Genomic DNA, 21,001 nt, shown 5'->3' with positions numbered 1-21,001 from the left:
TCTTCCAAACAAAGTAAATTATATCCTTTACCTGGGCCTCAATTTTTCCATTTATACAATGTATGGGTAAACGTAGGTTTTAAGACTCTTTTCAACTATGACATTTCTTTGGTTCTAAGAAGTTTCATCCATGACGGAAGAGTGAGGTTTCACTTTGTGATTCACAGCAGCTGCTCGGACAGAACGTTTTTTCCCATGTTCCTTCTTCCAATGGTCAAAATGGCAGTTTAGATAACAGTATTATAATTAAAAATCAGCAAAACCAGGGCGCACCTGGGTGGCTCAGTTGGTTAAGGGTCCAACTCTTGATTTAGGCTCAGGTCATGAGTTCAGGGTTATTGGATCAGGCTCCGTGGTGGGCATGGAATCTGCTTACGATTCTCCTTCCCTTTCCCTCTGCCCCTCCCCCACCATCCCCCCTTGCTCATGTGCACATGCACACGCTCTCACTCTTTAAAAAAATAAAATGAAAACTCAGCAATACCAAATCCTGTGTCCCCTACACTAGGCACTGAAAAAAGTAGTTCATATACATTTTTTGACTCAATCCACACCACAGCCCTATTAGGGAAAGTACTACTTATATCCTTTTGCAGATGGAGAATTAGAGGCTCACTCACAGGGGTTAGCAGGCTGAGCGCCCAAGGTCATAGAGCTGGCATGTGGCACAGTTGGGATGGACACTCAGTCCAGCAACATTTTTCCTTCTCTTGTCTCAGCAAGTCTCACCCATTCCCCATTCCACTGACTCTGCTATATGACAAAAACAAGACTCGGAGTAGAAATACAGTGCACGTACGCATTTGAGTTAGGTCCTCAAGCTGGCCTGTAAGGCAAGAAGCATCAAGAGTCACAACGGGCCTCAAAAACCCCTCACAAAAGTGCCATGTGGGAGACCTTCCCATCATCCCCCTAGGGTCCAGCAGGGTCAGGTTTGCTTCCAACATGAGAATGGACACTCCTTCAGGTGGACAGTGGACAAGGAAGCTGTCTTACGTGTACAGGGGACTGATCTGAAAAATATAATACTAGCATCTAACACTTATATAGTACTTATTAACGTGTCAGCCCTCGTTATATGGATTCTTGATTGCACTAAATGATTTTATCCATGTGTTGATTTACAAGATCAGCCTATTATTACCTCTTGGGGCTAGAGGTCACATACTACCATCATGGCTCGCTTTCCTGAAGATGCCTAGAGAGAGCCCCGGGCATGTGGTGGGCATGTGACCTCGACTCCTTGCACTTGCCTCCACACCTCTTGCCCCACTGAAAGCATAAGGCCCCAGGCAGAGGCCCCTTTTGGCCAGGTCTACAGGAAATACTGGCTTAATGGGAGTTGTTCAATTTCTTTAATGCAGGGGTTCTCAGCTGGGCCCATTTTGCTCCCCAAATATGCCAATGTCAGGAGATGTCCGAATTGTCACCACTAGGGAGTAGATGTGGCTAAACTTCCTACCATGCTTGGGATAGCCTCACAACCAAGAATCTCCTGGCTCAAACTGTCCACGTGGACTGAGGCTCAGGAACCCTGCCTTAAAGGGAAAGCATGTGACCTGGGGTTTTCCCTCATTAATCCACTACACAAATTGGAGAGTAGAGAAAGAGGCCTCTGAGACCTGTCACTGTGGCTTTAGATCAGGTCTCTTCCTGCTTCCTCAAGACACAGGAGTCAAAACTGAAATTCCTTTTGGGGTGCCTGGGTGGTATAGCTGGTCAAAGACCGGCTTGGTATAGCCAAGAGTCTTTGGCTCAGGTTGTGATCTCAGAGTCATGAGATCAAGCCCCAAGTCGGGCTCCATGCTCAGTGTGGAGTCTGCTAGAGACTCTCTCCCTCTCCCTCTGCCCCTCTCATCCTCTCTCTCTCTCTCTCTCTCTAAGAAAAAAAAATAAATCTTAAAAAAAAAAAATCAAAGTTCCTTTTGAAATTCCTTTGGACCACTGCTGGACCATTTCTTTACTCTTCTGTGTGGAAACTGAGCCATGTGGAGCCTGCGTTTATAAAGATGACATATGGGTTGAAGAATCACTTTCAGAGCTGAATCACACCGTCTAGGAGGAAGCATTTAAAAGTGTGACGGTAACGTAATGTGCTTGTTTTTACATGAACAACCAAAATTTATATATCTGAAAGAGGATCATCCTTGTACACTTGTCTCTGAGATGCTGGCATTGCTCTGGGGGAAACGTTCGCTACAAACTGGCTTCAGAGCTACTTGCAAGACACCTGTTGAAGCTTCAGGGGGACAATTAATCAAATATTCCCTTCTCCATCTTCTAAAACAATTGAGAAATAATTGAGAAAATAAAGGAGAAATACCACAAACATGTGAATCACTCACAAGGCTTTTAAAAAATACCAGTGCCCAGACCTCAGCGCAAGAGATTCTGTTGACTGGTTTAGGATAGGGGACTAGATGCCAGTGTTTTTCAAATGCTTCCCAGGTGCTTCTCATGGGGTCAGGTTAGATATACTGTGTTAGATGTAGAACAAAGTATCAGTTGGATTGGTATCTTGGCTGGATTGTAGAAAGTGGCCTGACCCCACTATTTGTTCTTCTGGAATTAAACTTATCTGACTACTGGAAAACAGTATGGAAGTTCCTCAGAAAGTTGAAAATAGAGCTACCATATGACCCAGCAATTGCACTACTAGGGATTCACCCCCAAAATACAAACGTAGTGATCCAAAGGGGCCTATGTACCCCAATGTTTATAGCAGCAATGTCCACAAGAACCAAACTACAGAAAGAGCCCAGATATCCATCAACAGATGAATGGATAAAGATGTGGTGTACACACACACACACACACACACACACACACACACAAAATGGAATCCTACGCAGCCATCAACAAATTGAAATCTTGCCATTTGCAATGACATGGATGGAACTACAGGGTGTTATGCTAAGTGAAATAAGTCAATCAGAGAAAGACCATTATCATATGATCTCACTCATACGTGGATTTAAGAAACAAAACAGAGGATCATAGAAAAAGAGAAGAAAAAATAAAACAAGATGAAATCAGAGAGGGAGACCAACCATAAGAGACTCTTAATCACAGGAAGCAAGCTGAGGGTTGCTGGAGGGGTAGGGGTAGGAAGACCGGGTAACTGGGTGATGGGCATTAAGGAGGGCATTTGATGGAATAGGCACTGGGTGTTATATAAGACTGATGAATTACTGACCTCTACCTCTGAAACTAATGATACACTATATGTTAACAAATGAATTTAAAAAGCATTTAAAAATAAATAAATAAATAAACTTCTCTGACCCAAACACAGAGCAGGCCTTGAAGCGGCAGGGTCAAGCATGATCAGCAGGCTCACTGAAGGAGCTACAGAGAATGCTACCCGTTGTGGGCAGGAAGGTACCACACAGGAGAGGAGGGCTGGGAGATCTCTACTACCTTAATCCTATCCAGCAGAGGACCGTGGACCTCCACATGAAAACTCACCAGGTTCCCAGACAGGTAAGTCAATTCTTCCCTGGGAGGAGTGAATACAAGACAACAGAGAATAAATCAAATAATAAAATGAATACAAGAGAGCCCAGAGGTGTTACTTTAGTGCAAAGGTAGGTGGACTTTAACCATAAAGAGCCAGACCGTAAATATTTTAGGTTTCAAGGGCCATCTCTAGTCTCTGTCCCAACTCCTCTGCCGTTGTAGCAGAAAGCAGCCACAGACAATATGTAAATGGATGGCCATGAAAGTGACATAATAAAAATATATATATTGGGTCTCTGCCCCTACTTCCTGACACAAAGCTCCTAAAACCCTTGTAATTTCCTATGTGATAGGGGTGATGGGAGCAATTTGTTATAATATTTGGTCGTAGTCCCTGGTTCATGACACAAGAGCTTCTAAGACCCATGGAATCTTCAATCGATGAGTGTCTTCTTGTATACTCATGAGATAGTTTCCAGATAGTTTCAGGGTGGGGGCGGGTTGCCAGAAAGACCAGGGCAGGATTTAAGGGCTGGACCTTTCAGCCCATCCCAACCCCCCAACCTATGTATCAAGCCCATGTAATGCTTTTCTGTATGTTAAACTTCAACAAAAAGTCAACTTTAAAAAACAAATGAATGGGGTTACTGTTTGCAACTGATCTTGAGATACATGAAAAAAATATAAACTGAAATATGGAGAGATGGGTAGATGTGTGATAAAGCAAACAGCAAAATATTCATTGTAAAATCTAGATGGTTGGGAATAGGGGTGTTGACTGGATAATTCTTCCAATATTTTTTAAAGGTTTTCAATGAAATGTCGAGATAATAAAAAATAAACACACAAATTCAACTGTTTTACTTTTATAGCCGTTAACCTGCTTCTTCCTCTTTTTTAAAAAGCAGGCTCCATGCCCAACGTGGGGCTTGAACTCACCACCCTGAGATCAAGAGTCACTTGCTCTTCTGACTGGGCCAGCCAGGTGCCCTCATTAATCTGTTTTTTTTTTAATGCCACAGAAATATCAGCTTCTAGGTCTGTGTGGCTACCCTGTTCACAGGCTGGCCACAGGGTTGTTGGATCCTAGAGCAGAAGGGAGCCTGGTAAATCGTGGGGGACACAGGAGTGAACCAGGCTGCCCTATCTGGAGAGATATTGAGGACCTCCTGGTGGGTCCTCCAGCCAGGTTATCCATCCAAATGACCACAATAACCAGATGACACGTGGCCAGAAACACTGGCCTGGGCCTGAACAGAAGGGTCTGGCACCCTGATGCTCTCTAATCACAATAGCAAACAAAAGATTCAAATCAAGGGGCACCTGAGTGGCTCAGATGGTCAAGCATCTGCCTTTGGCTCACGTCGTGATCCTGGGGTCCTGGGATCGAGTCCTGCATGGGGCTCCCTGCAGGGAGCCTGCTTCTCCCTCTGCCTGTTTCTCTTCCTCTCAATCTGTGCGTCTCATGAATAAATAAATAAAATCTTTAGAATAAATAAATAAACTTAGTTATACTAGTGGGCGTGCAGTGGATCTTACTGTGGTTTTACTTTGCATTTATGATGACTAATGAAGCACAGCATCTTTTCAGGCGCTTCTTTGTCATTGCTGTGTCTTCTCATGAAGTGCGTCTGTTCAAATCTTTGCCCACTTTTTATTGGATTGTGGATTGTTTGTCTTATTACTAAGTTTCTGGAGTTCTTTTTTTTTTAAGACTTTATTTTTTTATTTGAGATTGAGAGAGAGAGAAATAGAGTGTGAGCATGAGCAGGGGGAGGGGCAAAGGGAGAAGCAGACTCTCTGCTGAGCAGGGGGCCCAATGTGGGGCTCGATCCCAGGACCCCAGGAATTGTGGCCTGAGCCAAAATCAAGAGTTGGATGCTTAACTGACTGAGCCACCCAGGCATCCCTGGACTGTAAATTTTGACAATAGCTATCCAAATGGACAAGCACATATGCTTTGACCGAGCAAGCCCACTGCTGGGTTTTCAGCTCATAGTACATCTGGACACATCCAGGGAGACATGTTGAGGGTGACCACTCCAATAATGTTCCTAACTGCAAAAAACCCTGGAATGAATCCCAATGTTATCAACAGGGGACTAATTAAGTAAATTCTTCAACTCCTGGAGTTAATGAAACATCATGTGGTCATTAAAATTAATTAGAGGGATGGGACGCCTGGGCGGCTCAGTGGTTTAGCATCCGCCTTTGGCCCAGGATGTGATCCTGGAGTCCTGAGATCGAGTCCTGCGTCACGCTCCCTGCATGGAGCCTACTCCTCCCTCTGCCTATGTTTCTACCTTTCTCTGTGTCTCTCATGAATAAGTAAGTAAAATCTTAAAAAAAAAAACAAAAACAAAAACAATTAGGGGGAATCTGTACTCCACATTAGCCACACTGATCTCCTTGCTATTTCTCTCGTGTAAGGGCTTTTGCACTTGGTATTCTTTTTGGCTACAATGCTCTTCCTACATCCACATCCACATGGCACACCTCCAACTCCTTTACAACTCGGCTCAAATGTCACCTTCTCCGTGAGGCCCTTCCTGACCACCTTGGAAAAAACTGCAATCCTCACCCTACTCCTCCCTGTTCTCCTTCCTTCATTCTGTTTACTCCTTAGCACTGAACATCATCTCTACATGGCATCATACAGTGACTCGCTTTGTTTACTACCTGTCTTCCCACGTTCAGGTCGTCATCTGATGAAACCAGGGATTGTGGTCTAATTTGTTCATTATTGTATCCACAGTGCCTGGCTCTCATATACACATATAAAATATGCCAGTATGAAAAGATGTCCAAGATGTATTATGTGAAAAGAGCAAGTTACAGAAAAGTATATATATTCTGGATACTAGAGGTAGCGGATGGAGATACACACACACATTCGTGTACACCTACCATGTATACACATACGTACATGCACACACTTACATACACATCTGTGCATATATTCCTAGAAAGAAGCCTTGTTAAAAGTAAATTACCTTTAAGTAGGGAGAATTAGGGACTTTTACTTTTCATTCTACTCTCTCCTATATGGTTGTACTATATATACACATGTATATGTATATATGTGTATGTGTATATATATATCCTTTCTAATAACAACACTGAAAAGCCAGGAGAACTCCTTTACCCTTATAAACCCTTTGTGTCACCACATGCAGGTGACATGCACCCATAAATCACAAGGTAGGGAGGAATAGAGCCCAGATTTTAAAATATTCTGCTTCTCTCCTGCGGAGCCAGGCTGCGCCCCATCTGTGCAGGTCACATCACCTGGGAAAGGGGCTTGTTTGCTGAGCAGGATGCTTCTGTCTGCCCAAATTTTTATGGGTGGAAGCAGGGAAGCCATTTGAAAAATCTATACAGATGAGCACAAATTGACTCAAGTTTCTGCCCCTGAATTCTTCACACTCAGGCGGCCAAAGAAAAACCACTAGAAATGAAGAGAGGTTAAAATGCCATAAGGAGAATAAACATGCCTCAAATAGGTGCATAACTGGAGCAGAATGGCTCTGAGCTGGCGTCAACCTGCCCTTCACAGCGGTCACTACTCCCATCCCCCAAACTCCAAGACCAGCAGACCTCATTGCTCTAGCTCAGGGTGTCACCATCCCAGGGGGGCGCTGTCCATGCACTGTGGGGTGTGAGCAGCATCCCTGACCTCCACCCACTGGATGCCGACAGCACCCCTGGAGTTGTGTCAACCAAAAACGCTTCCAGACACTGCCAACCATCTGCTGGGGGACAAAATCAGCCCAGCTGAAAACCGCCAGTCTAACTATTCTTCTACGTCAGTAGGTACACTGTGCTTGCCAGCCAAAAGGAGTGTGGCGAATTCACTACGAGGACCACTCTTGTAAGCTTGAATTCCTCGAGCCTGGAGTTCAGTGAGGTGGGATTCCCCAGTGCTGATGCTCACGGTGAACTCAGAGGCAACAGGTGCTTAGGAAGGCAGCACAGCAAGATTGTCCATGGCCCAGGCTGGCTTTCATTTGCACCCTTGGGTGTCTGTGGCCGAGACGGCTGTGAGGTCACCAAAGCCTCTTCTTCCTGGACAAGCAGCTGGACTACAATCCTCCCCCTGTACAGGCCTCCCCTGTAGAGGGAGCTGTAGCCAATACGGTCTGAGTCGAAGTGGAAGGGACAGGTAGAACTTCCAGACCTGGTCTATTAAAGCTTCCCACACAATCCTCATCTCTCTCTCTCTCTCTCTCTTCCCCTCCCCTAACCACCAGCTGGAGGCGAAACCCTCCAAGGCCTGAGAAGATAGCAGAGCCACAAAACGGAAGGGGCCTGGATCGCTGAATCCTTGCATGGAAGGCAGCTCATGAAAGGACCCACAAACACCAGTGTGCAAGCAAGAGATAAGCTTCTACTGTGGCAAACCACAAACCAGTGTGGCTGACCTACTACCACAGCCTTACCTGACCTTAGCTAATACAGTAACCTTTAGCAAGTCACCTGAGCTCCCTGAGCTTCGGTTTCCTCCTCTGTAAAATGGGCATAACCCTACTACCTCCCTTGTTTAGTTGTTGAGGATCAACTGAGAGAGTCCTGGGAATGTGCCTGGGACTTACTAATAAGCCTTAATGAAGCCTGCCTCTTACTATAAGTGGAAAGAGTGACCATCGAATTTCTGCCCTTCTCTTTTTGCCTCTTGTGCCTTCTTTTCTGAGTCATGCTCAATAACCTGAGAAAGAATGATTTGCCGTAGTCCTCAAACACCTTAGCGCCACACTGGGCTTTAGGGAAACATCCTGTAGTAAGGCTGGGGACCCTCACGTTATCACACGGTTGTCCGTGCATCTTTTAAGTGTCCTGGCCCCTCCTTACCAAAGACATCACTGAGAGGCCTGAACAGGAATGGAAGAGGATCCCACCCATGAATCACCCATAGGCTGCCTCTCCTCTGCTTCTCCAGCCCTGATCAAATTAAACAGAGTAAGACCTAAAAGCAATCACATCATGAGAACTTTGACACTGAGCCAGCGGACACTCTTCCCAGGCCCACTCTGAGACTGAGGATCACAAAGAGAGTGGCTGTGAGTCAAGCCCCAAAGACCCTACCTCGCCTGGCCTGGGCAGGGCATTAGCTCCCGGACAGAGAGGGAAGGCCGGCCCCTTCTGCTCACTCTGCTCATCCTTCACCCACCTGTTCGTGGGTGAATAATGCCCTTGCCCAGCCCGTCTCTAGAAATGATTGCCATTATAAGCCAACTACATCCTACTTTAATGTGGGGGGTTGGGAGTTAGGCAGAAACCCAGGGGAGCATTTTCACATCAACTTACACACAGGGAAAGAGAAAAGCACACCCACTGAGCATCTGCTATGTGCTAAGTATCCCCGCACGCATGTCATCTCACTCCTTCGTGAAGGCAGAAGCCACATCTGTTGTGTTCACTGGTTTCCCCGCTGCCTAACAGTCTCAGACACACAGTAGGTGTTCAATAAAGACTTGTCATCTGAGCTTACCGTGACCCCTACTTGTTGCTCTGACCTCATGTGTATTTCACTTACAGCATTAACTAGGCTCTGGCCATTTGTGCCTTCTTGCTCATTCTGGCCCCAGGGCCTTTGCACTTGCCCATTCCTCTGCCTAGAATGCTCCTCTCCTTCATCTTTGCACGGCCGCCCCTTTCTCAGCTTATATTACCCAGTTTAAAGTGATGCTCCAGCCCCTGTCCCCATATTCTATTATTTTTTAGGTGTTGATTTGTCTTGCCCCAACTAGCATACCAGCGTCAGGGAAGGATTAATTATTTCTGCCTTTCTGCTATTTCTCCAGCAACCAGGCACAACACCTCAACATAGTAGGGGCCTGATAAATATTTGAACCTGTGTAACTCCATGACCGAGAGCCCAGATTCTAGACCCAGATGACCTGACTTTGAATCCTGACCCCAGGACCTTGGGCACACTACTTCTGCTAGCATGGCCTCAGTTTCCCCGTTCACAAAATGATGGTAATTCCTACATTACAGTGCTGCTATGAAGGCTAAATGAGTTAATTCACACAATACACATGGAGCAGCCCCTGGCATAGAGGGAGTGCTGTGTATTTGTCTACTGTCACTGTCCAAAACAGAAGGGTCCCCTCAAGGTAGACCTTAAATGCATCCGACAGAAAATGGAGGCTCAATGAGACGCAAAGGTCCTGCTTGAGATGCTTCAGCAACCAAGTTCTTCGGACCTGGCTCTCTGACGTCTAAGCCAAAGCTATTTTCACAATGTTTCCCTGAGATGCAGGGAGAGGAGTGACACTCAGCCTGTGCTCTGCAGTCCCTGGGCTTTTAAAGGTTAAGCCTTCTCCTGCTGACTGGCAGCTCGGGGTTGGGGCAAGGGACAGAAGGGCTGTCCGGAAAGGATATTCTTGGTTTCTGATTTATCCTCCTTGCCAGGCCTCATCACGCAGCTACCAGGTGGTGGCCTGGGCTGCTTCTCGCCAGTAGGAAAGCACAGGCAAACTGAACCTGGCCTCCACCAGCTCCCCTTTCCCACTCCTAGCCAGGGGCTCTTCAGGGACACTTTGGTTGGATAAATTCCCAGCCCCCTGATGGTTTCCCCCGTGGGGATTTGCCTGGAATGAGGCTCCATCCAAAGGCACCAAATCATGAGACAGCCATGCAAATGGAGTAAAACTCCCCAGGAGCCCTGGCAGCTGGCTTGGTCTTTAAAGGCTGCCACCGGAACCCAAAATGAATGTTTAAGATCCAGCCAAGTTTTCCCGCCTGGGTGGATGGACTTTGGCAGCCTCAAGGAGCTCTCTGGAGGAAAGGAGAGGTTGGGGGTGCCATCGCGGCCTCTGTGCTCTGCCAGGAGAGCCCCAGGGTGGCAGGTGTCTGCTTCCATCTCCTGACTGCTTGGCTGGAGCACCACCTCTGCCCACACTGGGGCTCAATGCCTCAATCCACTGAGCCCTCACTAAGGGCTGAGCGCTGGGCTAAGCACATTACATACACCATTTCCTTTTATCCCTACAACATCCTAAGAGTTGGGGGCCTGAAACCTACAGGCAAGGAAATCTTCATTCAGGAGAGTTAGGCTGCTTGCCAAGATAGACAATTGTCCTTTACATCTAATCCATGAGCACTTTCTGTTGACTCTGCCTCTTACATTACATCCCACTGAGTTTACTTCTTTGAAACCCTTCCACCACCTCCCTGGTCCAAGTCACCATCTCCTTTCCTGCAGACCAGCACTGTAGCCTCCCAGATGGTCTCCTGGCTTGCCCTCTTGTCTTCTGATGATCCTATTCTCCATTCAACAGATGGAGTGATACTTTATTTTTTTTTAAGATTTTTTTTTTTTTTTTTAATTCACAAGAGACACAGAGAGAGAGGCAGAGACATAGGCAGAGGGAGGCGAAGCAGGCTCCATGCAGGAGCCCTATGTGGGACTCGATCCCAGGACTCTGGGATCATGCCCTGAGCCGAAGGCAGACGCTCAACCACTGAGCCACCCAGGTGCCCCTAGAGTAATACTTTAAAACATCACCATAGCACTTCCCTGGTCAAAACCCTCCAAAGGCTTTTCAATGCACTCAAACAAACAAACAAACAAACAAACATGAGCTTCTAATCCTGCAGGTTTTACTGGGCCTGCCCTGCTGCTGTTCCAAACTCACTCTGCCTTCTGTGCCCTGGACATACAGGGGTAACATGGGAGAACAGATGAAGTGTCTTCTTGTTTTTCAAAGTATGGTCTTCAGACCAGCATCAGTGTTACCAGAACTTACTGGAAATACAGATGCCTGGGTCTCTCTCAGACTTACTGACTCAGAATAATCCACACTTTAACAAGATCCCCAGGAGATTCATATGCTCATTGAAGTGTAGTGGCTAAGAGTGAGGGAGACTCCGGAACCAAACAACTTGGGTTGGAAGCCTGGCCTGGCTGCTCACCAGCTGGAGGACTTGGCACAAGTGACCAGTTACTTCCTGTGTAGTGAAGAATTCCTCTTCTCCAAAGAGAGATCTTGGTCTACGCTCTTGGCTCCTGGGAGGTCATCTCTAGGCTTCTGGACTATCCTGCAGGTGTCTTTGTTTGCCTAAGAGCTCTGGCCACAGATGGTGTGACTTATGGTGAGAGCTTTAGGGTTCCTTAGAGGTATTAGCTGGACCTCTAGGAGACACTGGAGACTGGAGTTACCTACCAGAGAGTACAGGATCGAGCCCCAGTAAAAGCTCTGGATGCCAAACATCAGTAAGCTCCCCTCATTGGCAATACTCTGTGCATACTGCACACTTAGTGACCGGGAAGAGGCAACACCGTCCATTACTCCATGGGTACAAAATGACTGGAAGCCTTGCATCTGGACCTCTTCTGGACTCTGCCCCATGTGTCTCATCCCTGGGCTGATTTTATTTTGTAAAATAAAATGTGTTCTGCCATCATAAAACTGTGCTTATATAAGTAGCACCTTCCTGAATCCTGTGAGTGATTCTCATGAATTACTGAACCTGCAAGGTCACAGGGACCGTGAATTTCTCGCCAGCTGGTCCGAAGTGAGGGCAGCCCTGTGGGGACCAGTCCCTCAGACTTTGCAACTGGCTCCACTCACTGCCATTCCCTTCTTTGAACTTCGGTCTCCCTAGCATTTCTCCCCATGAAAAATGGCCATAGAGCAGATCACACCTTATATGTTAAGTGAAAGATTAAATGCAATTAACGAACACACAGGGGATTCAGATAAATGTAAGTGCAATGTCCCCACAGTTCAGTCAAGGAAACTGGGGTTCATGGAGGCAAAGCCACGAGCCCACAGTCAGAGTCTGAAGCTAGGTCTGGCTGACTTGACCCACAGTGCGATACCGCCTCGAGACGGGTTAATGCTTTCCACAAAGGGGAGGACAGTCATGGTTCAGCTGAGCCGGTGTTCGGGGAACCTGGTAAGGAACTCATGGGACCCCTGAAGGGAAGTCACCCACTGCCATCCTTTTTTTTTTTTTTTTAAAGATTTTTATTTATTTATGATAGACATAGAGAGAGAGAGGCAGAGACACAGGAGGAGGGAGAAGCAGGCTCCATGCCAGGAGCCCGACGTGGGACTCGATCCAGGGACTCCAGGATCGCACCCTGGGCCAAAGGCAGGCGCTAAACCATTGAGCCACCCAGGGATCCCCCCCCCCCCCACTGCCATCCTAATGCTATCTACTGCTTCTCTTCTCTCCTCTCTTTGAGATTCATGTGGCATCAATATTAGGCTCCATTGTTCTCTTTTTCCCCCCTTCTGTTCTCCTTTCCCCCAATCTTTTTATTCTGTCGTTTGCAGTACACAAGTGCTCTTCATCTATGGGTTTGTTCATTAACTCTTTCCTCGATCATCTACATTCTGCTAGAGTCCATCCAGTCCATTTGATTTGTTACTGTACTTTTCTGTTCGAAGTTTTTCACCTGGTTCTATCTTCTATCTTCTGTTTCTCTACTAATCTGCAATATTCTCTTACCATTCTTTTCAAGAGGATTCACCCTTCCTTCTTGGAGCATGGTTCATAGCAACTGCTTTAAAGTCTTTGTGTGATCACCCCAACATCTAGGTCATCCTGTGGTTGGTGTCTGCTGATTATATTTCCTCTGAGAATTTGCCAGGCTTTGCTGGTTCTTTGTGAATCAGGTTATTCTGGATTGTATCCAGGACGTTTTGAATATTATGTCATGAGACTCTAGGTCTTGTTTGAATCCTACTAAATATATTGATTTTTTTTTTAGCTGTGCTGAGCAACTGACCAGGTTCGGTTCAGACCACATGTTCTGAGCTGCCCTCAGTGTGCTGTTATGCCAAAGTCAGTTCATCTCTAAAGTCTCTGTGGTGCTCTTCATATCTGTCCCTCATTTGTGTCTTCGGGAGCCCACTACAGACCCGGGCAGTAGTCTACACCACAGTTTAGTTCTCAAAGTCTCTTGTATACTGGTTAGGGTCATACCCACTTGTGTGTAGCTCAGGGGTGAGCCCAGTTCACATATAAGTTGATGGGCTTCCTTCTGGGCACTGCTCTCTCCCTGCAATATTCCTTATGCTCTGGTTCCCAGGGGCCCACTTTCTGATTACCTTCTGCCTAGAAAGTGGAGGCGTTCATCTCCTCCCTCTGCTACTTACTTCCTGTGACCGAGTCTGGATCTGGAGCCAAGCACCTATTGCCAGCTCCTCCCACGCACCGCCAACCCCAGGGCACTGTGGGGAACGCAAACCGGTCTGGTTCTGTGGCTGAGCTGGCACAGCTTTAGTGTCAATCCCTGCCTCCTGGACACTGCACCAGCTGGCAGCTTTGGGGTGATGATGATTAGGTGAGGGCCCTGGTCAGGAGGCAACCAGAGGAGCTAGGCTGAGTTCGTCACCTCAAAAGTGCCAGCATAACTCTTAAAAACAACAGGCATGATTTTCCGAGTGGCTAGCTCTAGGATGGACAGGTCCACGTGTTGATTTGCCTTTAATGCTCATAATAGGAATGATTTGCTGCATTTCACACAAGACAAAGTCCAGGACCCAGAGAGGTGGAGCCATCTGCTTGGAGTCACACAGCTGGCTAACAGTAGGGCCAAGATTCAAACTCAAGTGTGAATAATTCCAGGGTCTGCTCTTCTGTGGCAAGGTCCATCAACAACAACATCATCACCATCATCATCACATTTGGTATTTACTGAGCACTAACTATGTACAAAGCGCTGTCTAAAGCTCTTTATATTATGTCCTGAGGTTGGAAGGTTGGAAGAGGAGGAAATTGAGCTACAGGAAAGAGAAGTTGTTTGCTCACAGTCACACATGCTTGCTGAGCAGTAAAAGTGACATGTGAACCAAAAACTGTATCTCGCTCCAACCCATACTCTGAGTGGCCATGCAACCATTTCTCTAGCAGGCAGAGCTGGGCCTGAGGCCCCCATAAGTCGGGCAGGAGAGAAGACAGAGGCTGTGGGCAGGCTACAGGGAGGACGTGAGGCCAGATGCTGGGGAACAGTGCAAACCCACAGCATCTCTCCATCCATCTCAAGGGACTTTCTGGCTCTTGCAGAATGGCTATGCCCCTCTCAGACTGGTTTCCTCATCTCTCCTCTGCTGGAAACCCTCAGCGTCTCCACTGTCCTGCTTCCCAAACCCCAACGCTTTCACAGCGTGTCCTCTGGTACCCATTCGGCCCTGAGGCCTCCCCAGGCGAGTGGGTGGCAGCGCTGCTCCATCCTCCCCTCTCCTCCTGTGCCACGCCTCCCCACCCGCCTCATCTCACCAGCAGATTCAATTAACCAATTTGATGCTGTAGCTGCAGAAAGCCAAGCAATTATGGAAGCAGACCAGGTGCCTTGGAACTCACTCTCAACAGAGAGGCCTGGGAGGCCTCCAAGCAGACATCGGGGTGGGGAGGGAGGCAGAACAGTGTGGGCAAATGCTGCCAACCCAGGCTGTGCGAGAAAGCCAACTGGAGAGCTGTGAAAAACACACCCCTGTCCCCAAATGCAGATGCCCTGGCTGATTTAGCTGCTCTGGCCTGGGGCCTGGGAATTGGGATTTTTTTTTTTTAAGTCCCAACATCACACCAATGACTGATGGCGTTAGAAGTCTAATTGATATGCAGGGGGGGGGATCACTGCTTGAGTCTGATTCCTTCTGATGTGCATGCACTATCATTCCCCCAGACGCATGTCCAGGGGCTTCTGTGTATCTGCTCCCCAAAGCGTGGTCTGTAGACCCACAGCACTGGCCTCACTGGGGTGCCATCAGAAAGACAATCCTAAGCCACAGCCCAGACCAACTGAATCAGAATCTGCATTTTAACAAATCCCTGGGAGATGTTAAGGATGAAGGTGCCACGCTCTCTAGCCCTAGCTAGACGCATTAAGGGTTGGCAAAAAGCTAGGAATGTCAGTCACTGGTCATTGCCCTGGTTTCTCTTGTGTTGGGAGGCTGCCAGAGGCTGGTTATCACTAAGCCCGTGCCCAGGGCAATTCCTGCAGCAGCTGCCTTGAGAAATTCTAACAGGACAGAGGGATGGCCGAGCATGGGTCCTCCATACTGACCCCTGTTAGCCCATTAGCTCCCAGGGTGAAGTAGGGGGTTGGCCTTAATTTCTCTCCCTGACCTTAGCTTCCCTTCTGGGCTGGAGGCCTGCCCGGTCTCTCCTCACTCCCTCCAGGCCTCTGCGCCCAGCTCACGTATCACCTTCTCGCTTTCCAGACAGGGTCGGGCACTTGCAACGTACCTCGCTTTGCTCCTTCATAATCCTCAGACCAATTCACAGTTGTATCGTGATTGGTGTGGCATTTAGTCTAATGTCCAGCCGTCCCCCTGCTAGATGTAAATGCCATGAGAACACGGGTCATGAATGTCTGGGTCTCTATTGAATACACAGCACATAGTAGGTGCTTGAAAAAAAAATTCAATCCATGGAGACTGATGTTTGGTCAGCTCCCGCCCCAGGGAGCTGACCCTTACCTGCTCCGCCCCTGCCATCAGAGGCTGCCTCTGTTCTATCTCCATCAATCTGTCTACGTGAGATACCCCATATAGACAGAGTTCTAGGAATACCTGGGGGGCACAGTCAGTTGAGCGGCCGACTCTTGGTTTCAGCCCTGGCGTGATCTCAGGGTCATGGGATCGAGCCCTGCATCAGGCTCCCCGCCCAATGCAGAATGCACTTCTGATTCTTTCTCCCTGTCCTCCCTGCTGCTCTTCCCCACTCGCTCGTACTCACTCTCTCTCAAATGAATAAATAAGATCTTAAAATTTTTTTTTAAATAAATAAATGGAATTCCACAGTATTTGACCTTTTATATCTGGTTTATGTCACCTCACAGAATATCTTCAAGGTTCATCCATGTGGTAGCATGTGACCATTTCCCTCTCCTGAAGGCTGTGTAACAGTGCACTGAATGAATAGATCACATTTTCTTTATCCATTTATCCTTCTATCAATGGACGCTGGGCTACTTCCACCTTTTTTGCTACTGGGAATAGTGCCGCTTATGAGCACGGGTGCACGGATGTCTGTTTGAGTCCCGCTTTCCATTCCACTGGGGATATACCCAGAAGGGGAATTGCTGGATCACATGGTGATTCTTTTTTTAATTTTTTTGAAAAGCCATCATCAAGCTGTATTTCTTTCTTTTTTTTTTCTTTCTTTTCTTCCCCCACTTCTAATAATAGCCCACTAACCTCAGTAGCCAATTCCACATTACTTTTCTGGAAGGCCTCTGGGCTGCATGTCACTCTCACAAGTTGAGGAGCAATTTTCCCTCTTTTTTTAAACTTCAGCTGCAGAAAATCACCTGATTGAAAATTGCAGTAGAACCCTCATCCCACACAGGAATGGAACTGCTCAGAAAGCCAGGCCCGCCAGCTAATTACAGGCTTTTACCAGGATTCTCGGCAAACGCTCCAAGTGCAGCTCAACCTTACTTCTGTTATGAAGTGTTTGGAAACAAGCTAATAGGCTACGTTTCAGATCCTTAGCCTGGAGGCGACAGCTCTTTCCCCTAGCTGATAAATAAAGCAAGTTAGAACATCATGGATTCTAATTCGGCACCATTGCTGCTTTGCCTAGAGAGACACCAGCTCAAACCACACTTCTTTTGTAACTGCAGGCAGGGCCCTTCATGTAAAATGTCATCCCAGCTGGGATTTCCACTCATAGCTATGGTTCTGAACCCTGACTGAGCACTAGAAATATCTAGGGTGCTTTAAAAATACATATACACGGGGGCGCCTGGGTGGCTCAATTAGTTCAGCGTCTGCCTTGGGCTCAGGTCCTGATCCTGGTGTCCCTGGATCAAGCCCCATATGGAGCTCCCTGCTCAGCAGGGAATCTGCTTCTCCCTCTCCTTCCACCGCTTCCCGCTTATCTTCTTTCTCCCAAATAAATAAACAAAATGTATATTTTCAATGGGCTTTAACCTGACAAGAGGCACCCCTGAGCTAGGGGCACAAAACCCCAACATTTAAACAAGAGAAGCTTGCGTTCCACAAATGGAGAGCAGGGGCCTTGCCTGGTGAAGACTGCTACCTGAAATGTAGTGAGTTGAATGAGAGATGTATGGGGGGCAGGGATACTGCCCCAGTTTGAGGCTTTGGCCTGATGGGGTTCACATATGGGATTCAAGGGGTTCTAAACAACGTCTCAATGGAAGGCAAAACTTCTTATTGTTTAGAGTATTTCTCTCGGAAGGTGCTCCAGAGTTCTTATCACATTATCTTAAGCCCCATCACATATCCCTTACCTCCCCGTACCCTCCCCTACTCCCACCATGTGTAACCTCTGCCTTTATCACGGTATCACATCACCAGGTGATGGTATATAGCGCAACTATTAAAGAGCTAGGTCCATTCACATCTGCATCACCCTGGAGGGACTGGACACATTCATTTGTTAATGAAACAAAAGTAAGTTTGAGAGTGGGGTCCACAGAATGGTCTGAAAAGCTCCCCAAACTGGAGGTCTGATTTGTTCACTGCTATATTCCGAGCACCTGGAAACAGAAAGTGCTTCATACATACTTCCTGAATTAATGAATAACTTCTTAAAAGAGCTGAATCTTCTGTATGTGGATGATGTTTGTGGGAATGAGGAAAGAAGTGTGAAATCAGCAGTGTGTGTGAAATGAGGAAAGAAGTGTGAAATCAGACGCTCAGCGGTTGAGCGTCTACCTTTGGCTCAGGTCGTGATCCCGGGGTCCTGGGATCGAGTCCTGCATCAGGCTCCTCATGGGGAGCCTGCTTCTCCCTCTGCCTGTGTCTCTGCCTCTTTCTGTGTGTCTCTCATGAATAAATAAATAAAATCTTGAAAACAAAGTGTGAAATGATACATACCAAGACACTGAGGTGGTGATTTCAGGGAGAAGGGAATGGAAGGGGGATGAAGAAGAGACTAACACTGCCTTTTAATAATAGTTCATAGTTACTAAGTGCTTGCTGTATACTAGGCACAGTGCCCAACACAGATTGTCTTCTTTTCATCTTATCCAAATAACAATTCTTCAAGACGTCCTTGTGTGGTTATACCCATTTTACAGATGAGAAAATCTAAGCATACAGATCTTGCTCAAGGCTACAGAGCCCAGACCCAGGCCCTGGCCCTACAGCCCCCACATTTAACCCCTCTACTTTTCTGATTCTCCATCCAAACAAACCTTTTGGTTGTGTCATTCACTGTGACAAGCATGTAATACTTTTGTCATAAAATCTTCAGTAAAATATAAAAGTGTCAGGGCTTCCCTTCTGGGCACTCAATGCCCCCTGGGGTCCCCTCCCAATCTAAATGTGCAACACTCGGTCATTTATTCTCAGTAGGGACTTGGAAATCAATATTCCATGCTTGGATCTTACCTTGGTTCAATTTAGTTCCCACTGCCTGCTCCCTACCATTTAAAGATTCAGTGCAATCATTGTCTTCTGCTTGACCCGAAACCTTGGGGACAGCGGGACCTGTGGACAGCAGCCATCACGGCTGCAGATAGGACTGTCATACCTGCTTAGGGCAGGCAGCTCCTGATTGGATGCAGACTCTCTGGGTGACAGGGCCTAAGAAAATCCAGAACCAACCTGCTTCAGAGGAGTCTTGGAGCACAGAGCATTTGCAATCTTAGTGATGAGAAGCAGTTAAGCCTGTGCAGAGAAAGCCTTGCATACAAGGGTTTTTTTAAGCCATAGCCTTCTTTCTTGGGGGACCTGCGGGTAAGGATTTTAGACTAGATCTAAACAGATTAGGCTAAATAAAAAATTAAAAAAAAAAAATTTAAAAAAGGGATCCCTGGGTGGCGCAGCGGTTTGGCGCCTGCCTTTGGCCCAGGGCGCGATCCTGGAGACCCGGGATCGAATCCCACATCAGGCTCCCGGTGCATGGAGCCTGCTTCTCCCTCCGCCTGTGTCTCTGCCTCTCTCTCTCTCTCTGTGACTATCATAAATAAATAAAAAATTAAAAAAAAAAATTTAAACAGATTAGGCTTTACTAATTACTCTGGAGCACGACTCCTCAGTGTGATGTCAGGTCACCAATGCCAGCACTACCTGGATGTTTGGGGAAATGCAGACCCCTTGGTCTTCAGAGCTAGTAAGACCAGAGCTGGAATCTTGACTGTACCAGTCTGAGACCACGTGTATTACTTGGGTTTGAGGCCTCAGTCTCCAGCCCTGTAAGCTGATGAGGATTATGCTGATTGGACAGCGTGAATTATGATGAATATTAGCAATAAAGTATGTGAAGCCCCTGCTGTGATCAGGACACAGGAAATAATAACCATTACTTCCATTAACTCGATGTTGTGGGAGCCAGCTTCTAAAATGGCTCCCAATGATCACTAACTCTCAGGATTTATGCCACTCTGTAACCCCCTCCCCTGGATTGTGATGAACCCCTAGTGGGTTGTTTCTAATGAATAGAATATGGCAAAAGTGAGAGGATGTCATTTCTAAGATTAGGTTATGATAAGACTCCGGCTTCCATCTTGCTCACTCTCTCTTGCTCCCTCACTTGCCCACTCTGACGGAAACCATCCGCCACATTGGGAGTTGCCCTATGGAGAAGTCCACATAGTGAGAAATGGAGGAAGGTCACTGGCCAACATCCAGGAAGGAAAGGAAGCCTCCGATCCAATGCATCTCCACTGTGAGGAACTGAATCCTGCCAACCACTATCAATGTGAGTAAGCTTGAGAACAGATCCTCCCCCCCAGATGAGCCTTGAGATGAGACTGCAGCCCCAGCCAATACCCTGACTGCAGCCTTGTCAGAGAACCTCAGTCAGAAGCACGCAGCAAACCTACGTCTGGGTTCTTGACCCACAGGAACTATGAGCTTAATAAATGTTTCTAAGTCACTCAGTTTATTATGCAGTAATAGATAACTAATATGCATTGAAAACAGCAGATTACATTCAACCAGAGTGGCACATGAAGCCTCTACTTAAAAATTATGTTCTCTGGGAAGCTTTCAAAATCCTCCTCTCCAAGTTAGGTGACATATTTCTCACATTTCCCTGTTGGACTATAAGCTCCTTGAATCACCACATCATCAAAAGTAACAGAGTGAGCACTTATTATTTCAAAGTTGTAAGTCACTTAATCTCACAAACCTCTGAAGGAGGTACTAGGATTGCCCACATTTTACAGATGAAGAAACTGAGGCTCAGAGGTGTCAAGTAACATGTCCAAGGCTTCAGCAATTATGTGGAAGTGTCAAGGAATCTGGCTCCAAAGTTTACATTTGTAGTAAATATGCTTTATGGTTCTATGAATCTCACCCAAGGTCACAAGTGGTAAATGGATTCAAACCCAGGTAGCTGAATACCAGACATTACCCTGTCTAAACCCCTTCTATCTCTAGGACAAGAAGTGGAAGATGTCTCACCTGTTCATCAGGGTCTGAACCACTGCCTACCTGTAAACACTAAGCTGGCATTTTCAAGTTCTTCTTGGGGAACTTTGAAGCTGAAGGATTCATTGTAAAAAGGATCGATTGTGCCTCTTAAGAAGGATGTCTTCTTTGTTTTCACAAGCTTGAGTCCATGTACCAGCTGGATTTTCACAAAGGGGTCTGAGAATCGGACA

At 46.9% G+C, this 21,001-nt stretch overlaps 1 protein-coding gene across 13 annotated transcripts in view; it reads right to left on the bottom strand.

The window, feature by feature from the left end:
- SYT17 (synaptotagmin 17) overlaps positions 1 to 21,001 on the bottom strand; it is a 102,476-nt gene that overhangs the window by 35,594 nt on the left and 45,881 nt on the right. For all 13 annotated transcript variants that reach the window (XM_072753760.1, XM_072753761.1, XM_072753757.1 and 10 more), the window contains one exon: positions 20,832 to 20,987. In XM_072753760.1, coding sequence (XP_072609861.1) covers positions 20,832 to 20,987 — 156 coding nt within the window. The remainder of the gene's footprint in view (positions 1 to 20,831; positions 20,988 to 21,001) is intronic.

The sequence above is a fragment of the Vulpes vulpes genome, chromosome 3, assembly GCF_048418805.1.
Source record: "Vulpes vulpes isolate BD-2025 chromosome 3, VulVul3, whole genome shotgun sequence".
NCBI classification, from domain to species: domain Eukaryota; kingdom Metazoa; phylum Chordata; class Mammalia; order Carnivora; family Canidae; genus Vulpes; species Vulpes vulpes.
This window is presented reverse-complemented; position numbering and strand designations above follow the sequence as displayed.